Source organism: Argiope bruennichi, chromosome 9, assembly GCF_947563725.1.
Source record: "Argiope bruennichi chromosome 9, qqArgBrue1.1, whole genome shotgun sequence".
In the NCBI taxonomy this organism is placed as follows: Eukaryota; Metazoa; Arthropoda; class Arachnida; order Araneae; family Araneidae; genus Argiope; species Argiope bruennichi.
Window position 1 is genome coordinate 72033390 of NC_079159.1, and position 23055 is coordinate 72056444.

General features: G+C 29.7%; 1 protein-coding gene across 1 annotated transcript in view; it reads left to right on the forward strand.

Moving 5' to 3' along the window:
• The first annotated feature begins 451 nt into the window (after positions 1-451).
• The window catches only part of LOC129984025 (monocarboxylate transporter 1-like), a 42033-nt gene continuing 19429 nt past the window's right edge, over positions 452-23055 (forward strand). Inside the window, exons 1-2 of the mRNA XM_056093777.1 lie at positions 452-702; positions 19471-19848. Coding sequence (XP_055949752.1) covers positions 19605-19848 — 244 coding nt within the window. The 5' untranslated portion in view covers positions 452-702; positions 19471-19604. The remainder of the gene's footprint in view (positions 703-19470; positions 19849-23055) is intronic.

The window sequence follows — 23055 nt, forward strand, 5'->3', positions numbered from 1 at the left end:
ACTTTCAAATGTTATAGAAATACTAATGGACTATTTTTATTTCCTTTATCCTATTATTCCTAAGAGATAATCTTTCACGTTTATTTATTTATTAGGTTTTGCATATTTCCGATGTATATACTCAACTTTCCCAAACAAGAACGTACTTCATTTCTGTTAATTTCCTTACACCCAGCAAAAAAATGAACAACAAGGTCACGAATGAAAAATTCTAATCTAAGTGATCATGTAAACATCAAAATTACACGCGTATGTTTTACTTAAAGTCAATTCGTATCAATTTTGGCAGCTGGCATAAAGAGAGCGAGAAAAAAAAATGAATAAAACTAACAAATGAAAAACATTTCATTCTTTGAATCAGATTCTTCAGTGAAGCTAATTTGTTGCGGTCGACGCGTATAGAGGGCGCTGTTTGGAATGAATTTTAGCGGCCGCGGACTGTTTGAGGTTTGTTATTTAGATCTCCAACTTTTCTCTCAGGAGCAATTCTTCTCTTGTTTAATCTGATAGCAGGATCACCAAGAGCAGTTAGCTAGTTCAGACCAGAATTGAGGAGTTTTCGCTTGCACTTTGATGACCAGTAGATAAGATTAATTGAATGATCGCGCTTGTTGTAATTAAAAGAATAGTGAACTTTTTCAGTCATTAATCGCATTTTTAAGCAGATAGCTGAGAAAAAATAAAGCTTTTGGAGAAAAGAAAGTAAGTTGTTTCGAAATACCTTCGTTTATTGAACTTTCTTTGTTAAAGATATATTTTTATCAAAAGTTTCACAATGAAATGATTTGCTTTATTTCAAAACTTTTAGTATTTGGCATCTAAATTTCAATAAACAGTAAATTAGTTAGTTTCAGACATAAATTTAATAAATATGCTCTGCATGTATTATATTGAAAAAGTTTGGAAGTAGCTTTTCTTAATTACGTGCCGTTTTAAGAAATGATTATTTATTATCTCATTTCATGTAGTGATTATCTTGCCTGACTCATCATTTCATGATCATTTGAAAACAATCCATTAATTAACAATCAGAATTTTTCAAAAAAAATCGAAATTCTATTAAAACGCAGGTTTATTTTTAAAAAAACAAAAACTTAATATTTTAAATGGATTTTATTTTGTAAATAGATAATATAAATTCTTCAACATTAGGAACAACAATTAAGGCATTTTAAAAACATTTTTGTGAAAAATTCTTGTCTTGTATTTTCTTCTACTGTCTCTACTGTCCCTAAATGAAAATATTAAGACCACTTTCATACAATAACCCATATATAATAAAAAAGTTTTGACTGATTCGAGCATTGAACACGTTTCTTTGAAAGATCAGCGGTTTTCGATCTTGATGTTAGGAAATTTGCCAAGTAAGCATAATAATTCTACGATTCGAAAACGTTGCGATCAAAATTGCACGTATTTACGTTGATGTAACGTTTGTTCTTAAAAATTTATAAGATGCTATTGCAAAAATTGAAAATTGCCTCAACAGAAATTGAGTTTAATATGAAATAAAAAAAACCTGTGTAATAAGTATTGATTTTGTGTAAAAATTCATATTATTTTAAGTGTTATTTAGATATTTAATAAAAATATTATTGTTAAATAAATTATATTAATTTATATTACTCATTTGAACTTATCTAAACTGCACGAAATTATTTTTTGTGCAATATGTAATATGATAATTACTCTTTTAGTTTTCACGAATGTTGTGGATCTTTTTTATTGTAGATATTACTGGATCTCCAACAGACAGATAATTCTGATACGTGTATGTCTATTTTTTCAAATAGAATTAATCGCATAATATTGCTATATTAATTATCTTTCATTATATCTGACTCTAAAGTTAAAGATAGCCACACGTCAAATATTATTCTTTTATTAATTTTTCAGCAAAAAAATCGTCTGCATTAAAAATAATTCTTGATTTCAAATTATAATTATGAGTATCAACAGTATTTGTAATCATTTTCACAAAGAAAAATATGATTTTGCTAAATTTGTTTTCCTCAATCTATCTGTCAGAATGTGATTTTATAGGTTTTATATTAACTCTCGGAGTCCTAATTTCAAAATATTATTTAAATATATGAAATGGGATTATTTTGTCCTGATAGGTATTTAATAAAGTTTCAGGTTGCAAATATAATTAGAAGACGAAATATCGACAATCAACATTCTTTAAAAAAATGTAATTTCCATACTATTTTGAATAATTAAAATGGGATTGAAATTCAAACAAATAAAATTAAACACTTAAGAATAATGGTAGTAATATAATAGCCTTTTTTAATTCTGTTGTTTTACGCTCTGATTGTCAATGCATAAAACAACACTAAAGTATGACTTTGACAAATAAACTTCCTGCGTTTTTTTTTGCGTGTGAATATTTAACGACTTTCTAATTTGGCGTTTATGAGTACTTGGTGTCTTTGTGGCCTGTAATATGTGAATATTTGGCGACTTTTGACTTGATATTTGGATTATTTGTGAATACTTTTCACTTGTTGTTAGAGTATTAAGCATATTTATCGTGTTTTTACGAAAGTGTAAATTTTTAATACATTTTATATATAATATTATAAATTTTTTTAAACACCAAAATACATAAAATTCTTAAATATTATGAAATTGATCTCAGCTTAATACTCCGGGGATTAACAGAAAATTGTTTTTGTTCTTGATTTGAATACATTCGCTGTGATAATCTCAGTAAATAAAATTTTAACGGATAAATCCCCTAAACTTGTAGGTGTAACATAAACGGTTAAATTGTAATTTAGAATAAATTTTGAACTCTAAAAATATAAAAATATGTTATTAAGAGTAAAGGAAATATGGCACAGAAGAAAATTTGGTCATTTCTCGATAAATCTCTATCCTTCTATCTTTTTATATTCTTAACTGCAAGCTTCATCAGTTGAATTCGTTCCAAAATTCATTTTGTTGATGTTTTTTTATATCGTTCAAAATACACGAGATGTCTTGGGTAATACTGGTAATGAAAGATGGAAAATAGGTGTGAAAGGTTTCTTCTCCTTACTATTTTCGAAGAGATATGGTGTAAACATCTCTCGGAAGAACCAAATTGTCGTGATTTATTTATCTCATTAGCATGTTTACAACTGTTAACAATTCGAGTTTTAACAACTATTTTTATCGCTACTTTTGAATACATTTATCTTGCTTCTAAATAGAACTAATTTCTTATTGAGTTCCTAGAATTAATTCTAGAATCTGTTGATGTATATATAGCAAGGATTTAATTATTCTTTCATTGTACTTTGAGTTATGTCGTTACTCAGCATTATATGTTACAGAGTTTTTTCGTATCATATTTGTTGTCCGTGAGTGCAAGTAATGATGTATTTTCATTGTTAGAATTCAATAATTTTCAGATTCTTTAAAGAATTAATATTAAAATTTGCATAATTGTTTTGAATTGAAAAATAAACGACCGTTTTCTCGCATTCACGAGATTCTTCCAAAATAAAATTAGGCCTTGTCTAAAATATTCTTGAACCAAAATTATTTCATTCCAGAATGGCATCATTGTAAATACAATCAGGAATTATTTATCATGAAATGAATTTGCTAAGGAACAACTGTTCTTACCACACCTTTTTTTAAAAAAGGTTAAGGTTTTTTTTTAAATTTTCATTCCACTATTGATATATATTATTGAAAAAATGTAAAAAATACAATCTAATGCTTTTATACATTATGCAATCTCCGAAAAAAGATTAACGTAATATTCTTTTATATTTAAATTGATTATAATTATTGCGTTACTATCCTAGTTAAAAAAATTAAATATTGCTGGAGATAAATCTTAGAATTCTAAATGATTCAAATTAAAAGATCTATTAGATCTGATATTTCACACTGCTATTCGTTACACCAGTTGAACGTTGATGCATTCAACTGGTGAATTAACGTACATTAGTTGACTGATTAAACGTACATTAGTTGACTCATGCATTGAGTTTCGACAGTACAAAACTTTAGTTTTGAAATAGTTTAGTTAATATGTTGAATATTAACTAAAAGTTTTAATTATGTTGATAAATATAGATAATGGTTTATTAATAGAAGAAAGCTAATTAATTTTACAGTTTTAAATAGATTAATTATCTTTTAAATCAAAGAGACATAATATCAAAACTTGTATCAAGTGTGATTAATGAATGTTTTTCCTAAAATGACAAATAACACTTCTCAAAATGAGACAAAATATTTAATTTATTAACAATACTATATAATAAATTTTATGTAAATGTTATATAATCGCAGCCTATGTAATGTAGATTCTATCTGGCACATTCTTCTCTTTATTAATATGTGATCTCAAGAAATTAAATAGACTTTTTAAAGGAATATAATATCTAAAACACTAATATGGTCATGTATTCAACAAATAAGTTCCGATTTAAATCGCAATATTACATTTATAATTAGAATCATTTTATCTGAAATATAACAGGTATATTTGTGAGCTTAAATATTTACATTTTACCACCTTATTCGTGAATTTTAACAAACTGGGATAAAAAATTAGAATGTGTATTTTAAGGAGGTTAATGATATTTATAAAATTACAATTAATAGTGCATGCAATAAATAATTATTTCCGATTCAGCAAGGCTAAAACCCAAAATACTTTCATAATCAATGTTCCCACAAAAGTGGACAATGAAAAAGCTTTCGGTGCATTATTTATATTATCCATTCTGTTATTTTTGATCATTCCATTGAAGAGTAACAATCACAGAATAAGTTTTCAAAAAACTCATATTGACAGATTAAATTATTTTTCACGGTTTCTGATGTCTATATGTTTGTAATGAATTTCATTAGCATCAACTATACCTATTATATAACTCTTCAAATTCATTATCATATCAACACAAAATATGAGAATTCCGTAACAATATCACCTATTATCAATACCCGGGCATACTATAGAAATAGAAAAAAAAAACTTCAATATCCATAGCCATTTCAATTCGAAATCTGTATTCTCCTCCAGTGTGCTTAACCTTGTTTGGCTGACAGATCCTTCCAAAGATCAGACATCATCCTAGGGTAGACGAGGGCCTTATCTCTGTAGAGTTCAGAATTCGCATCGTCATGACGTGTGAAATCGAATAAGCATCCTTCAACTGGTGAGAGAAGATAGTAGACTTTATCTTAAAATCATAACGGCCTTAATGGTCACGATTGTTTAGTGTTAAACGTTTCACCAACTTCTAGTCGCAGAATGTGTGGACAAAACACAATCAGAAACTACTTTTATAGTCTAAACTAAAAACTAAATCCACACTCACTGCACAAAAGTTAAAATATTTCGTTTCAGATTCTTCATTATTATGAATTCCTTAATAAAACTTGATTATGTGATCAAATCTTTAATTCTGAAATGTCTTAAAATAAAATTTACCCGCGATATTTTCAATTAAAAAAATTTTGTTGTTTCATTTTACATTTACCCTCCATCTTCTTATCCTATGATTTCCACCTATTGAATGTTAGCCTATTTTTTCATACATCCAGATACTTTCGTGGAATAATGTATTTATCTTTTACTATCACAGACTTGAGCTATATAATGCTGATATCAAATTGTATATAATAACAATTCTCTTCGTTTTAAAAGCATCTGAACTTGATAGCAAACATTGCATCTAAATCATGTTTTTTAATTAATCCTCAATCAGAGGATTAAAGAGAAATTTGCAAGAAAAAAATTTAAAGTAAAAGGAGTTTTAGCTCTACATGAAAAATATGCATTTATTATTTTTCTCTTAATTATTTATTCTTAAGGAGAATTATAATTTTATTTTCTCTAGTTCTATCTTGCAGGAACAAAGCTAAAAATTTTCTTTGCTCTTCTAAGAAGAATAAAATTTCTCCTCCTGGAATATTTATACGAGGAAACTTAGCTTGATAAAAAATTTTCCTGCATTATTTAAATTTCATCAAATTTTAAGGTACATCAGATAATTTTTAAACTTTAAGGTACAACTAGAATTACTTATCACTGTACAGTGGAAGAAACAGATGGTTTTGCAATTTTTTGTCATCATCATTTTCTTCTGTAGCTGCTAATAATAAATGATAGTTCTCTCTTTTCTCGACGAATTATATGAAACTTGGATAACCTAAATAAACTTCAATTGAACATCAAAATTAAAATTTAGTCGGGCTTTCAAAAATGAAACCTTCCTTAGTTTTACTAATTGTCAAAGTTTAATATTTTAAGTGTAAAAATATCATATGCTTTACCTTAAAGATTTTGCGAATTAAACCTTGAGAAGATACATTTAGTCGCATTTTTTGTATCATTACTCAAAATTTAGCATCATTATAAAGACGCCTTGATAAAAATCTTTACAGCGAAAGCAGAGACATTAATTAATTGTTAACGTTAACAAACATAACAAATAAAATAGGCTCTAAATCGGTAACCAACGGTAACTCTGGAAACGTAAGTCGAGTAAGGCTCCTTACCTTGAAGTAGGTGTAATTAGGATCACCGTCTAGTGCTCCAGACTGCGGATACATTGTCTGAACAGCAATGTAGATCATGAGCTCCATTTTGATGACGATTCCATTAGTTACTTCTTTGAATCTGAGGCTCAAACATAGCTCCTCTGCTCAGATAGAAATAACTTCATTGCATTACATTCATTGTTTCAAAGATCTGTGTGGGGATATGCTCCATTTCAAAATGGGACTTCATAGAAAAGCGTCCTTTTGGACGTCCTTAAAGCGTTTCAATTCGGACTAGGCTAAGTTCACACCAGAAGAATTGGAGAGAATATCGCACAAGGTTGTCTCAAAGTGCTTTTAAAAAGCTTTAAATTGTAGATAAAGAATTCGTGGCAGACATTTTTCTTGATTGTCAAGATATATGGTTTAGTTTTATCAAGTTGGTACTAATTTTTTTAGAAATTGAGTAAGCATTAATGGAAATCGCAATTGTAAACAATAAATTGCTAAAAAGTTCTAATTTTTTTTTTTTTTTTGTATTTGGTATCTGTTAAGGGGAAGAATTATTTTATTCGCGAATAGCAATGATATAACATTAAACCAAAGCAATAACATTCCCATTAAGCAATGAATGGCAATGATTTTCTCATTAAGTTGATGATTTATGATATTACTATCAGTTAAAACAATTATAGACGTGTCTCTAAGAGAAATGAAGGACTTTATACTTTCAATTATATATATATATATATATATATATATATATATATATATATATATATATATATATATATATATATATATATATATATATATATATATATATATATATATATATATATATATATATATATATATATATATATATATATATATATATGTATATATATATATATATATATATATATATATATATATATATATATATATATATATATATATATATATATACACTTTCAGTTTTTCTACATTTTAAAAATAATTATAATCACTCGCACTCCAACTTCACCTTAATTTTAACTTTTGCATTGTTTGACGTCGAATTTTCTCACGTTAGCTATAATATGTACAGAACTCAAAGTGCTGCTTCAGCGAATTCTTTTCGAAAGTTGTATACGTTCAAAAGATATTACCACGTCTTTTCTCCCTGCTTTCCTCTTTGGACTCCACCTCCCGTTGGCCATAGCTCTTACTAAGAAACATTATTAATAGATAATAATTGGAATCTTTCTGTAACATCAAAAGGAATAAAAGATGTTGAAAGAATTTTTAATCTGCTTCTCCTTAAACCTAAAAAAAATTATATATATACATTATAATTTTGGGAAATTGCAAGGATGAGTCAGTACACTTAAACTGCAGAATTAATTCATGTATTTTTTAGATGTTAAAAGGAAAAAAATTATTAAATGATGAATTTTTGTATTTTTTAAGCTTGTTTTTTGCCTAAACCTAAAGTTATAACATATATTTTTTCAATTTTACGAATTAAAAAAAGCCCTTAAAAAGTAAATTTCTTTTATGTTACCACAGAAATTGAACAGTGTCATTTATATAAAAATACATCGAGAATACACCAAATGATATGCAAATTTTCTATCTGCATGACATCGATACTTATAACTAACAGCATTTTTATTTTAAGCACCTGTCTTGTATCTGGAACAAAACCTTGACTCATGAATTCACTGTTCTTAAAGCAGAATACATGCGGCGCTAAACTTGGACAAGGACTTAAATATACATAATGTTCTTGCAATAGAACTAAATACTTTTAAGAACAGTGTATAATATAGCTATTTCAGCACAAATATATAATTTACTGTTTATGCACTCATGGTCGAGCTTTAACTTTTGATTTATTAAATTAAAGTCCTACTACGAATGCACTGATGCTCTAACGTAGGAGAGGGGGTTATGGTTGCTTAGTGTCAATATTCGAGAGAGCAGTATTTATCATATATATCCACATGGCAATTCTAATATGGAAATATTAGGTTACCAGATAAAGTAGACGAGTTCTGGCTATTTTTGAAAACGTAATACTGGTGGAGTTAAAGGGTCTATCACTGATGATGGCACAGATGCATAATTTACTTTTGACTACTTTAACTTTTATTTCATTAAATTAAAACCGCAATATCAATGCGGCCAATAGTGCATTAATGTGAGGGGGGAGGAACAATGTGGTTGTCAGGGCACCAATCTTTATATATGATATGATATTCGTGATATTTATCTGAAGGGCACGAACTAGACAAATTCTCACTATCATGGAAGGTGCAATGCTGGTAGTGTTGAAGGAATGTAATTTCGCGAAATGGTTCTATGCATTGTTAAGTCCGCAATAAGGAGTATTTTAGGTAAATCGCAGATCTATATTATTGTCTCGTCGACTGTTCATTCAGTTTACTAGCTTACTGAGGGTATCCTGGGGCTTTTGGTTTGTTGTTACGAGGGGGGGGGGCATGAAGACAAATTGTTAGTCCATTTATGTCACCTTCGAAAACCAAATATGATGAAGGGGAGTACTTATGCTTATGAAGGGGAGTCAATTATACTTGCTATGTTATTAATGACCATTTATATTTTCATACCGCTAAATACTGCTATAAAGAATGGACTTGAAACTTAAAATGACTGTGATCAATGGCTAGAATCTTCAGTGGCATTCAATCTAAAAGTTCTGCACATTACCACTTGCCTTGATATAATACATATGTCATTAACCGCTTAACTGTTTTGCCCGAATGCCATACGTGCATCGATTTATCGAATTTTGATAGTTGTAAGCAAAAATTAAACCATTCATAACAATTATAATTCAATATTAAAATTATTTCGAAACATAGATAAGTCAAGTATTCAAGGGATTTCCATTTGAATCAAAATAAGAAAATATTCCTCAAATAGAAGGTACCATCTTCTTAGATAGTAAGGGAAAGAAAACAGTTAAGTGATTAATTCTGATAATTTTTATTGGTTATCAATTGAGACATGAACCAACTATAAACTTTGTATACGTGTTTTCAATATGTCTCATTATAAACATTTAAAGAGCGCACTTACATATTTCATTTCTTTATCACCTTTCACTTCTGAATTGTGTCCCAGGTTCGGGCATGGTTGTTCTTCTTCTGCGTTCTATCTGTGAAGTGTGTGAATGTGCCCTTCTGTAAAAAGGGACTGTACAAGCGAATGCATGAAGTAGCTTAGTCGTACTCTTGGCCCTAGTTGAAAAAACAAAAGGCACTTACTCGGCTTAAATCGCTGACAGATATTGTCTTTTCCTGACATTAGTTCTTTATTTCGATTATTTCGGATATGCATATGATTTAAAATGAACTGACTATTTATTTATCATATAAAATTTAATTACGAAGCAATCTAAAAGCATGCATATTGACTTAATTTTTATATTTTCAAATATAATAACGGGATTTTGCAATGTGAAATAGGAGTAAAAGTAATTTGTTAATATTTATAGCTTAAGGCTTCTGTTACGAATATAGTATACTAATAAAATAAGGAGACTTTCGAATTATATTTTATCATGTTCCTTTTACAAAACGAATTCTAATTGGTCAAAAAATTCTTCATAATCATGATAATAATAGCGTTACTTTCTAGTTTATTGTAAAATCATATATTCCAACTGAAACATTATTATTTCTTCCCAAGAATATGATCTAAAAATCTAATATTGTTTCTAATGTTTTATAGATCAACTATTACAAAAGTTAAACAATGGAACACATTATCATCATTACTAGCTTTAAATAAATAACTTTAACATTATTGTTTCTTAACTGTAACTCGAATTTAACATTAAACATATTATATTATGTTTCTGAATACGGAATGCTAATATTGTGTACAATTTTAAATCACCTTTAGAGTTATTGAACCTTAAAAAAATTCAACTACAGTTCAAAATAGCATTACTATAATTTAGTTTTCTTGATGATTTCTTCTACGGTAGATACCAACTAAATTATGTAAATTATAGATCTAAAGGATATCATATTCCTGTCTCAAAATAAAAATAAATAGATAAAAACATCAAATGGTAAAAACAAGCGTTTTACAGCACTTTAAATCGACGTGTTGATTCGATGTTTTGATTGTGAACAAAATTGCAACGCTTTTTTCTGTATATGATTGTGAACGAAGGAAAATCTTTAAGGAGTGTTTACTCTAACGACAATTATCATTCAACTTAGCCAAATGTCAAATGCATTGCATAACTTGAGGGCCTTCGGTAGCGAACCTATAATTAACGCACTTGACTCTCATTAGAATTGGTCTTGCTATAATTATATTGCCGAAAGGCGTTCTTCGATCAAACATAATGACTATTACCTGAAGCGGAAAATGGTCTAGAAGGATACAGAGTTGTTTAACATCGTATATCAGATTATGACGCATTTCTATAATTCTCAGATAGAATGAAAGTATATTCAACATCTTTTAAGTTATGACACCTTATTGTAACGTCATGTCCTTTTATTAACTACACTTCTATAAAGTAGGCAGAAAGTATAGTTATCATCCAAAAATCCGAAGTGGAAATTTTTGACGAATTTCTACGTTTGAAATCTCTCCGAATCTAAGCACCACGTTTTTAGTTTCTCGTTTACAAAGTATAGAAACAGTATTGTAACAGACAAAAAATCAAATACAAGATTTTGACGAATTTTCCACGCTTCAGATCCCCGAGCCCGAAAAACACATTTTTGGCATTATTTCTGTGTGTCTGAACACGATAACTAAATACCATTGCTGAAATTGGTACATGGAATTACTATCAATTTTGGACCCGTGTCCTGGCATAGGGGTAGCCCGTCTTCCCCGTGACCTGGCCGTCCTGGGTTAGAAACCCGGTTCGGGCATTATTGTTCTTCATCTGTTCTATCTGTGAGATATGTGAATGTGCCCCCCTGTAAAAAGGGGCTGTGCAAGTGAATGTGATGCGTGAGTAGCTAAGACGTACTCTGGGCCCTAGTTGGTGCTATTAAAACAAGAGACGCTCCCTTGGCTTAAAATAGCTGACTTCGTCTGCGAGCTTGTCCATGGCAAGTGCCATTATAAACAACAACAACTACTACCAATTTTGTAGATTTCTATGAGTTTTGAACGAATTTCATTCACAACAAGTCTGACTGTCTAGCTCTTCGAGCACAAGTGAACAACTAAAAACGGAAAGAGCTAGGTAGATAAAAATTTGGTGCACAGGTTTTGTATTTAAAATATGGATTCTTATCAAATTTTAAAGAAAATCTGTCTAACGATTGAATGTTTATCAGTCTGTACTTTCGCATCCATGTAAACGACAAATGCATAAATGCAATGACTTAAATCAATGAAATGCTGTATGTGATTTTGTGAAAATAACTGCAGTTTTATATAAAAGTTTAACGTCAATCGGCCCGCAAAAAGATGTCCAAAGTTTAGTTTAGTTATGTTAAGGTCCCGTTGTAAAGCAACACTAGGGCTATTTTGGGACGGACCTCGTAATTTTGAATCGCGGTCAGATGACGAGGACGACGCCTGAGCTGGCACTCCCCTCTCCACACCACACCACACCAGCGGGAGAACGTTTGGCATGACGGATTTAACGTGCAACAGACCCCCTTATACTGCGATTCTTCAGTGGAATCGGATCTCGAACCTGAAACCCTACGCCTCACAAGCCGAGACCTTACCACCAGGCCACCGCGGCCCAAAAGATGTCCAAAGTAATTATTATCGCGAAAGTATCAGTGAAAATAATTGTTGTTGTTGTTTCGGAGGGCACTTGCCATGGACAAGCCCACTGATTTCGAATTCAGCGATCTTAAGCCGTGAGAGAGAGTCTCTTGTTTTTAATAGCGCCATCTAAGGCCAAGAGTATGATTTCGCTATGACGCATCACATTCGCTTGCAGAGCCCCTCTTTACAGGGGGGCACATTCACACATCTCACAAATCGAAAAGATGAAGAACAGCCATGCCCGAACCGGGACTCGAACCCACGACGCCCAGATCACGTGGAAGGCACATTATCTCTATGCCAAGACGCCGGCAGTGGAAATAATATCGAGTCAAACTGTCGTTCACAATGGCATGCAAGATTTTTGTGTCCTTACCGAAGAAGTTGCAAAAGGTGAAAATTTTAAAATCCCTGTTATTCGACCTTTATAATAAAATGTTTATTAAATCATTTTGATAAATAAAATTTAATAAAAATCAATTAAGATGGCCAAACCTATGAAATTAGTCAAGTGCAGCGCCTTGATTGAATATCTATTTTAGAAACGAGGCGGACTGGAGTTCAAAAGATCTGGTCAATTTATAAATTTGAAAACTTTATAATTTTGGACCACATATGCATATCTCTGAGTTTATTTAGATAATAATATACAGGACAGATATTGCACTTTACTTTTCTGATAAGAGATCAAGTTACTATCAATAGTTATTATAAATTATGTTGCAAACCTTGGTTATTTTTCTTAAGTTGTGTAAGCCCTACATGACATCTTGTTTTAAGTTAATTATATTGCACTTATGTAAAGTACTTATTATTTAAATCATTAAATCCAAATATCTTCCGAAACTAATACAATAATTTGGCCTCGAGCTTTCGTCGACCTAACAGAGCAGCAAACTTTCGACCTTTCAGTCCATTCTTATCGATTATTCAGTGATAAAATTGTTAAATAACGGAAGGAAATATTGTGATATAATGCTTCTTCAAAGAGCAAGCAATCAACCCTTAAGTATGTGTTTCAGTTTAATCAAGCAATCGTAATTGTTTATGGACGCAACTTATTTCCGAAGTAATTGATTTGCTTACATCGGAAGCAAAGGTCGACTATGAAACTGAAAAAAATTTATGAGCAGCTACATTTTTATTCAATCTCTGAATGATTGAAATTAAGAATTCAATACATTTATTGAGTTTCAGAAAAAACATTTTGCAGTATTCTTGAAGCAATTATTTGCTTTCATAAATGATGTTTATTGAAGAAAATACAAAATGGTTGTAACGAAATTTGTGGTTTGAAAACATCATAAATTAACAATAAACAGTCAGAAAGTGAAGGAAAAGCTACTTCCGAAACGGTGGACTTGACAGCATATTGAACATTTCTTGGGGAAATCACAGGTGTTTGCTTGAGGATTTTCGTTCTATGATGATTTCTTCTCTTCGGCTGGAAATATTCGTCACTTCATATGAGATATTTCCTCCTATAATGATTTTTATTCCTTAGATTTATGAAAAGTGTCCGGATTCTCAGCAAACAAAATAAATAAATAAAATAAAATCGTGTGAATCATCTAAAAACTTTTCAATGGCCCATGATCTAAATTGCCTCTACAATCAATAATCACCTTTTAGAGTTGCAAAAGTAAAAAATGTCAGAATTAAGTAAAAAAAATGATCAAAATCACCACTTTGGCAAGAGATCGCCAAAAAATTCAACGCCTATGGTCGCACTTCGTTAAAACTTAAGAGAATTTTTTTCCTCTTTCATGAACCTCATTTCTTCAAGAACCTTTAGATGATGAAGAGGATGATAAAATGGTTAAATAAAGCCATAATGAGTGTTAATAGTCATAAGGAATATTTATATAATCGTATCATGCTCTTGCAATTCTTGTTTGATTTAAAGATGATAATAAAACTATTTTTAATAAAAATGATTTATTAACAATTTATTGCACTAATAAACACGTGGCATAAATTTAAAAAAAATTATTAAAATATTAATTTTAGTTTTCCGAAAATTGTAATAAAATAATTCAAAAGTTCATTATTGGGTTATTTAATTTTTTTCTTTAATATTTTTATTGAATAAATTCATTTCCTGAAATGTCAGAAAATGATCGATAACTTAGTACATATAACTCAATGAAATTGGGGAACTGTGGTCCAGATAAGGCCACGGATCACGTGAGTCGCTCAAAATATTTTCCTGGAATATTTTTCTGAAGAAAAAATTTGCACGAGACTTGGACAAAGTGATTTCAAAACGGTCCGTATCTCATGATTGTTTACTAGTTGATTAAACATTGTAGATATTTAGGTTAAGCGATCGCTACAGATAGGATATCGCATCATATAAATATTTTTCATCTAATAATAAACATCAGAAATAAATAAATCTGACTAAAGTTTATAAATTCTCTTATTCTTTTCAATCTGCTTTTCTCAGCAAACTTTTCTGAATTAGTATTGTTAATCTCCTCGGTCACATAATATCTTATTTTGGTGACAAATACGAAAAAGAAAAAAAAATTATTGCGATACTGAAAACATAGGAATGAAATTATTTTTTAATTATTTATTTTCCTTCAGATAAATACGCAATCAAGCCTTAAATTTTTTTCATATGCTTCCACAATATAACCTGTTTTATGTTTAGCTTCTTTGTAAAATAAAGAGAATCGATTGATTTTGGAATAGTATCTTTTTTTTTTTTTTTTACGATATAAAATATGATGGTTCGGTGTAAAATCCACGTCTAAATTTAATATTTAGTTTTTTACGTTTTGCAGCATATCAAAAGAATGATTTTTTGTTGTTCAATTTAATTCGATATTTCATTAACGTCTGTCTTTCTGATAATAAATATATATGCAAAATTTCATCTCTCTAACTTGTTGGGCTTTTTTTAAAGTTATAATGATCACATAGATGGACAGACAGACCGATTTCCCAAGTTTGCACTTTCACAGAAATATGCAAATTTATTGCTAAGGCCATTCACCAAATTTCATCCGACTAGCTCAATGCTTTCTCAAGTTATGATGGTCATAGATAGACAGAAAACTCATTACATTCTTGAGTTATAATGTTCAGAGATAAAAAAAAAGCATATGAAATATCAAAAGTGCTTTTTCGGACTTGAGAAATTTTAAACAGAGGGATTCACTAAAATTTCAATGCTGGATTTTTACTCTTTCTTAATCTCTATTTACACATGAGAAAATGAAAGTTGGGGAAGAAGTTCCCCTAACTTTAATTGTTCAATTTCTGATTTAGCAATATCTGTTTAGTGCCCCAACCCGATTAAAATAACAGAAATCTTTTATAAATTAATCACTCATTTAGAAAATTTTGATTAGTAATATTAGTTATTAACGTTTTTATCAAATATATTTGTCGAATTGAAGCAATAGAAGCAAAATGTCTATCTTATAATCTATTTAAAAAGTGTATATTCATGAAAGTTTATTCCCCTTTGCCAAAGCGTTCGTAAAAAGTAATAGTCGACCAATAAATTTTCTTTTATTCGGTAGATCCTTTTAAAAAAAAAAAAAAAAAGAATTGAAATAAATAGCAAAAAATAACGCTTGAATGAAATGCATGAACAATACCGGGAAAAAAATATCTAAAAACAAAAGAACAAGAATAGCAATACACGAAGGAAAAAAAATCAGAAAACAAAATATTACAACATTTTATAACAAGAAACAAAAAGAAAATTACAGAAGTTTTTCTTGGCTAAGTTTAAAAGGAGCTCCCAGCACTTTTTTGGGTAAGTTTTAGTTCTTTAAAAGATTTAGCATTTAGGTTCAAGAAACCCATTTAATAAAAGTTCGATAGGAAAAAAAATTTTCTGATCTCTGAGAAATTTGGATATCCATGTCCATAAAAAATCTGTGCATGCTGCGACTGCTTATATGAATCTTGACTAAAGTTGCCCTTCTTCCAAAATGCCCTTGGCTTGATTCTCGGCAACCGCGAAATCTCGCAACTCGACCTAAAATGAATACTTACATTTCGTTTGCCTTAGTGTTTATGATGCATTTCTATTATCAAGAAGATTGTCAATCTCAAACTTTTTTTTTTGAAGGTTGACTTTGACCATTTCAGAGTCTCTGTATTTCCTCATAAGTATGATTTATTTAATAGACAATTTGCCAGAAGAAAATATGGAAACTTTTTCACACTGCTGCCACTTCAAAAAGTAATCATTTTTCCTTTACAGGCTATGTGTGTGTGGAATGATATATCTTAATTTAATTTATATCATAATTAATTTCCCTTTTTTATCTTAAATTAGCCTATGTTACTTATTCAAAAATTTTCTCTTATTTCTGATCCAAATCGCAATTTTTTTATTTCATTATTTCTAACACGCTCTCTAAAAAAAATCACAGAGCTTTGATTTTCTCCACTCTAAGCGAAGGGATTCAAATACCAAACGACTACATTTTTTGAAAGATACCTAAAATTCCCTTCACTAAATCGACAGGTGTCAAATAAATCCCCGAAAGAATCTTTGAATAATAATCACCAAGGGAAAAAATTCTCTCACTTTGTTCCTGTCCCTATATAAACAAGCATGTTCATTGCTTCACCCCGAAAACAAAGTATGCCCTCCCGTGGTAAAATGAATCGAAATTAAATTCCCTTCTTTTCGGTCACACAGTATGTTATATAGAGGTACATTATAAAATGACACAGTATATAATAAAGTTGTTACATATACATATTCAATTTATTTGGATTATTGTTTTTATTCATTGTAAATACTCATTTAACCATTAATTGTGAAATAAATAGTTATTTGTATCTTAAATATTCTTCTTCGTTGAGTTGAATTCATTAAGTCTATTATGTATACTATCTCGTCATAAAATAGTTTCTTTCGTTAATTTATCTCCTAAGTAGTACTATTGATCTGTATCAGCAACACTAACATATATTTGAAACACTGTGACATAAAATCGAAAATCGAATTCGGTACACATGAACCAAACGAAGATGCACAAGAACGAAACTTGATCTCTTATTCTTACATAAATGAAAGATCAGGATACATGCACCTTGCTGATAAGATCGTGTGAATTCTTACACTGAACAAATATTGAACAATTATCAAGATATCCAAATATATATATTTGATAAAAATATTTATTGCTAATCCACATTTTGTGAATTCTTTGATTAACTAATTAAACATTCTAAAGTCCAAAATACCTTTGAATTTCTGTTGAAAATACCGAGCATTCTCATACCAGTTTTTGAGATTATTTTTGGTTAATTTAATTGTATTGTTTTCAATTATCTTTTGGTGCATATAAGTGCATTTTTAGGATTTATTTATCTTGAATGCATTTTAAATTCACAGCAAAATCTGCAAAAATTGAAAAATTTTAGTGATTATCTCGAAATTAACTTCCAATCTACTGTTTGTGTTTTGTTTTCAGTTTAATATTGAATTAGATTCGAAAGATAGAAGTTTTACAAGCTGCCACAACAGAATCCAAATTTCTACCTTTTAGTAATTTTGAGATTGTAGACACTTTATTAATTAAAATCGTTTCTGCAATGATTAAGCTTTCTTAATCTTTTTATTCCCATTTATGTATGCTCCCTAGTAACATAAAACTCCAAATAAAGTTACTTAAAGTTGTCCTAAATTTCGATCAACAAGATTGAAAGAACATCGGGAAACTTTTTCCATCTCCCAAGTAATGGAAAAATCCATTTGTGTGTTTATGTATATCTGTTTGCGTACATGGTAACTTAGCCAGAGAAAAAGTTCTCGTATACTTAAACAAAATGCTTTCATATATAGCTTTACAGTAAAGAACAGAAGAGCGGAATAGATTTTGTACAATTTTTCATTGGCCAACTGGCTCCAAATTTGTATCCAGAATTACTATTCTTGTGTTAAGGTCATATACCAAATTTCATTCATTTAATTTATTGAATTTCATTATTAATTAATATTATTTGCTCATTTTTTATTAACATTATTTGCATTTACATGAATAGATAGATCAACGACAGGTCAACCCATTGGCAGCTTTGGCCCAGAATTTCTTTGTATCCCTTTTACGGATTACTTCCTAGTTTTGATGCAGAATAGGCATAATTAGATCATAAATAGATCTACAATAGGCATAATTAGATCATAAATAGATCTTCAATAGGCATAATTAGATCATAAATAGATCTACAATAGGCATAATTGGTGTTTGACCAACTATTAATAGATGACATTCCGATGTATACAAAAAACTCGAGGAGAAAATACTCTCAATGTTATGTTTTTATATTTTAGGTTCAGAATGTATTACAAAATAAGTCAATTCCATCAGTTAATCATCCAACTGCGTCCGTTTTACTTTTACAAGCAATGTCATTAATCGATTTTTATTAATAATAACCTCTGTCAATAGTAACCGTAATTATTAATATTTATCAAACTTTTAAATCGGTTATTACTAATAATAATCACGGATAGCATTAATAATAACCCAATAATTATATTGATCGTAACTTAACTACGTTATAATTCCACAATATATTGTTTTATTTTATGCTCTCATCATTTACATATAATTATGGTTAAAGATTAGTTGGTAATAATCTAGATCTATTCAAACATTTATCACGACTCCCGTGATAAATCGCCAAAAAATGCAAACCGTCGCCATTTAAGCGATTGCCAACTCGGCGTAATTTGAAAATCGCTAAGTAAATCCAAGAATGTAACCATGTTAATGGAATCAAGTCATCGTATATGTATAATAAGTTGGGTTATCTTGGTATAATCTGAAAGTCGCCAAGTAAACCTGGAAATGCAACCGCATTAGTAATATCTTGGCATCTTATATATCAAGATTTTGATGTAATCTGAAAATCCTCTAGTCAATCCATTATCTTGGAGTTCATCATCTCATCACTAATCATCTGAAAATCAGTGAGTAAACCAGAGAATCTTTTGATATCTTTTGTATAATGAAATTCAGCAATCTCGGCGTGATCTTCTTTAAGTAATCAAATACTCAAACATGTAGCACATTCTAAACTTACAGCATGGGGTTTTTATTCCAATTATGTATACATAATTATTTAACATTAAGTTATAAACTTTGTTTGCAGAATTAAAAATTATTTCATGATTCTTAATATTCAAGGAAATTAATTACATACTTTCCTTACTGATTTTTACCATTTCCTTCCTTTCAGATTTATCTTATTTCTTAAGTGAATGGATAAAATGGCAATTGTGTGAAGTATAAATGTTTGACAGACAGTTGTTGCAAGGAACTTTTCGATTGCCACATTTAACTGATAAAACAGAACAGCCAGCATCCATCTAAATGGAAAAAAAGGAAGCTCCAAAACCTGATGAAGAAGGAGACCAGACTCTTGTTGTTCCTCGCCCTCCTGATGGTGGTTGGGGCTGGATGGTGGTGCTAGGGTCATTCATGTGTAATGTCATAGTGGACGGCATCATCTTTTCATATGGACTATTCTTGCCAGAACTTTCGAAGGATTTGAATGAGCCTAAAGGAAAGCTAGCATGGGTTGGGTCATTGCTAGCGGGGTTTTACTTGATTGCAGGTAAGTGTCTTTGTCCTAGTTTGGTAAAAGTATCTACTTATATCAGTTGCAACAATTCAGTGGCCTCTCCAGGATTATACTACTTAGGCTCTGTTTAGTTCAGGCAATTCTATATTTCGTATCTGTTGTCTTTCCAGCTTCAGAGTAATCCAAAGAGTAAATTATTCTTTCAAGTTATTAATATTAATATCAGAATATTATATCTGTCAAACTGGCATGTAATTGCCAATAAATGTAGACGCTTACACAAAATAAAGAGGTCAAACTGGCATGTAATTGCCAATAAATACAGATGTCTACGCAAAATAAAGAGGATTATATTTCTAGTCTAAAAACAAGATTATGAGTAGCATTGGCGAAACCTCTAGTTTGTTGCTTACATTGATATTCCAACACAAAACTAGATCAAAAAGTAATATGAAGAAGTTAAACAGCCAATGCAAAAATATGAGTAAATCCTAAAAATTCTCATTGTTATTAAAACCCTCATAAATTCATAATTCAGGCGAATTTTTTTGTCCTTCGGTAAAATTAATTCAAATAAATTATATTAGAAGTTTCGTACCATATAAAGTGAAAGTTAAAAAAGAATTTTTCCCGAGTATTTTTAATATAATTTAGTTAACCATTTAAGAAAGCTAATGCGTCTCTTCAATTGCATAATTAAAAAAGAATTCCAGAGATTTTATTCAAAACAGGAAAAATCCGATGTTTCTTTTCGAGCATAAGCAAAGAAAAAAAAATCGAAATTTCTCTTGGTGTTTCCGTTAAGTCTAATAACTAATAAAAAAATTAATTGGTGTGTTATTCCGAATATTAAAACTTTTGACATGTCGACATGACACCATTATTGTTAAATTAACAAATATAGAATTAAAATTTTCAAAACCTTCTAAAGTATATTAACTCTTTGGCGACAATATTTAGCAAAAAAAAGTTATCTCATTTATTTAGTCACTATATATAGTAAAAACAATCCGTTATTTCATCACCTTTTTTTCCTCTTTGTTTCGATAATATAAATATTTTCTCATTTCCCAGAAACATAACCTAAACTTTATCAAATCAAGATTACTGCTTAGATAAAGTGTCTATGTGTGGAAATAAATATAATTTTGCTGATGAATTCGATTACTATCTATAGAAGTTCTTAGATCATTTTTAGTTTTTCAAATTTTATCAAACAAAATTCAGAAAAAGTTTTTTTTTTCTTTTTACATTTTAATGATAAAATTTCCTTCTCGCGTAAAACTATAATTTTAAAATATTCTGTATTTTTTTTTAATTTTTCAGTATTATATTTAGAAATGAATACATGAATAATTTTTTTTATACAGGAGAGAAACCAAACATACTAATTTAAAGTCAATAAAGCTTTCACCTATCTTTGAAAGAATAGAATCTTTTGAGCTTAATAAAGTATGAATATTCTTATTTTCTTTTTAAAACATGTTAAAGCTTCATAACATTGCTTCACTCTATGGTCAGGATTTTCAGAAGTTGAAAAAAAAATATATTATATTCTGTTTAATTAAAAGGTGATAATTTGTAGGTTATAAGTGAAGATTCGTTGGAAACGTTATGTTTCGAAAATGAAATGAAAATGCAGATTTATTATAATAATTATATTTAGGAAATTAATGATATTTCATTTCAGTTCATGGCAGTATCGAAATAATAGTAACTTTTCAGAATATCTTGATATTCAGATAGTAACTTTTCAGAATATCTTGATATTCAGATAGTAACTTTTCAGAATATCTTGATATTCAGATAGTAACGTTTCAGAATATCTTGATATCCAGATAGTAACTTTTCAGAATATCTTGATATTCAGATGTAACGTTTCAGAATATCTTGATATTCAGATAGTAACTTTTCAGAATATCTTGATATTCAGATAGTAACTTCTCACTTCTTACCGTCCTTTATGTATCGTTAGAGGTTCTATTGACCGATATTACTCTGTAGAATTCTTCCTTGATTTGATTAGCGTGATCAAATAGCTATTCTGAGGTCGAAACCGTACTTCTCGGAGACTGAGTTTGTAATTTTTAACTAGGATTAGATAAGAACTACATCAGATTAGGTTTTAAATTCTCACACCACACCAACGGGACGACGTTTGGTCCCCATTAGATTTTAAGTGAACAGTATCAGCATTATCCCTGAATTTCCAGTGTAATTTGGTCTAGAGCATATGATCGAATCCCAAATGACACCTCTGCGAAGTTATAACTCAAGCAAACCGACTTCATGACTCAAGCTTCAAAGGAAAATACAGCTAGACTTCAAACTTATATTAGATCATCAAAATTGAGTTATTTGAGGGCGATTTTACGCCAAATGTATTCTTGTCAATTTTTTATTGCAATTCTTAAAGCCATTTCTTGTAATCATCCAATATGGTAGACTTTGGGCTTGTTTTGGGGTGGTTTTCAAAATTTTGTTGTATTTTCTGAGAAACCGGACATATGTCTTCTCGAGAATACCAGTAATGGATGCTTTTTCCTCCGCATTCGGGATAGTATCCAGATAGTAAGATCTCAATTAGGAAACCGGCAAGCTGTAGGTTCAAAAATAAATTCCACCGAAGAACCGCCCTGTAAACGACTCTAATGCACGCCAAATCTGCCTGGACTAAACGTCTCAACCGCTGGTGTGATAAAGAATTTTGAAGTGAAGGGCACCGTCCTCGTCATTTCACTGCAGCTCAAAATTACGAGGTCCGTTCCAAAATAGTCCTAATACCATTTTAAAAAAGGTACATTATTGTAACTAAGCCAGGCTCTAAGTATAACGTACACAAAGCTCGGATGTAAATCATTTTTGGTTTTGAAAAAAACTGGTGCCTTCTCAGAGTAAAAATTGATTTCGTGTGAGTAATGATCAAATTACCCGATGCTGATTTAAACAAAGATGACGAATTCCAATATTCTCTGAAAACGGAATCCATTCAGAAACTTCTAACATTTTTATTTGCCAAAATAGCGAAAAAAATATTTAATGAATTTAATTCGATTATTTATTTATCACTTATAAAATAAACAAATGTCAAAGATTCAATATTCAAAGTTTTTATTAAAATTTAAACTTCTATGTATATGCAAAAAATCGTATGAAATAAGAAATGTATAATTGTTAAACAAGATATCCCGTAATAGTGTAATTTTTCTCACATTTGTGATAAATTTTTAATTTAAAAAT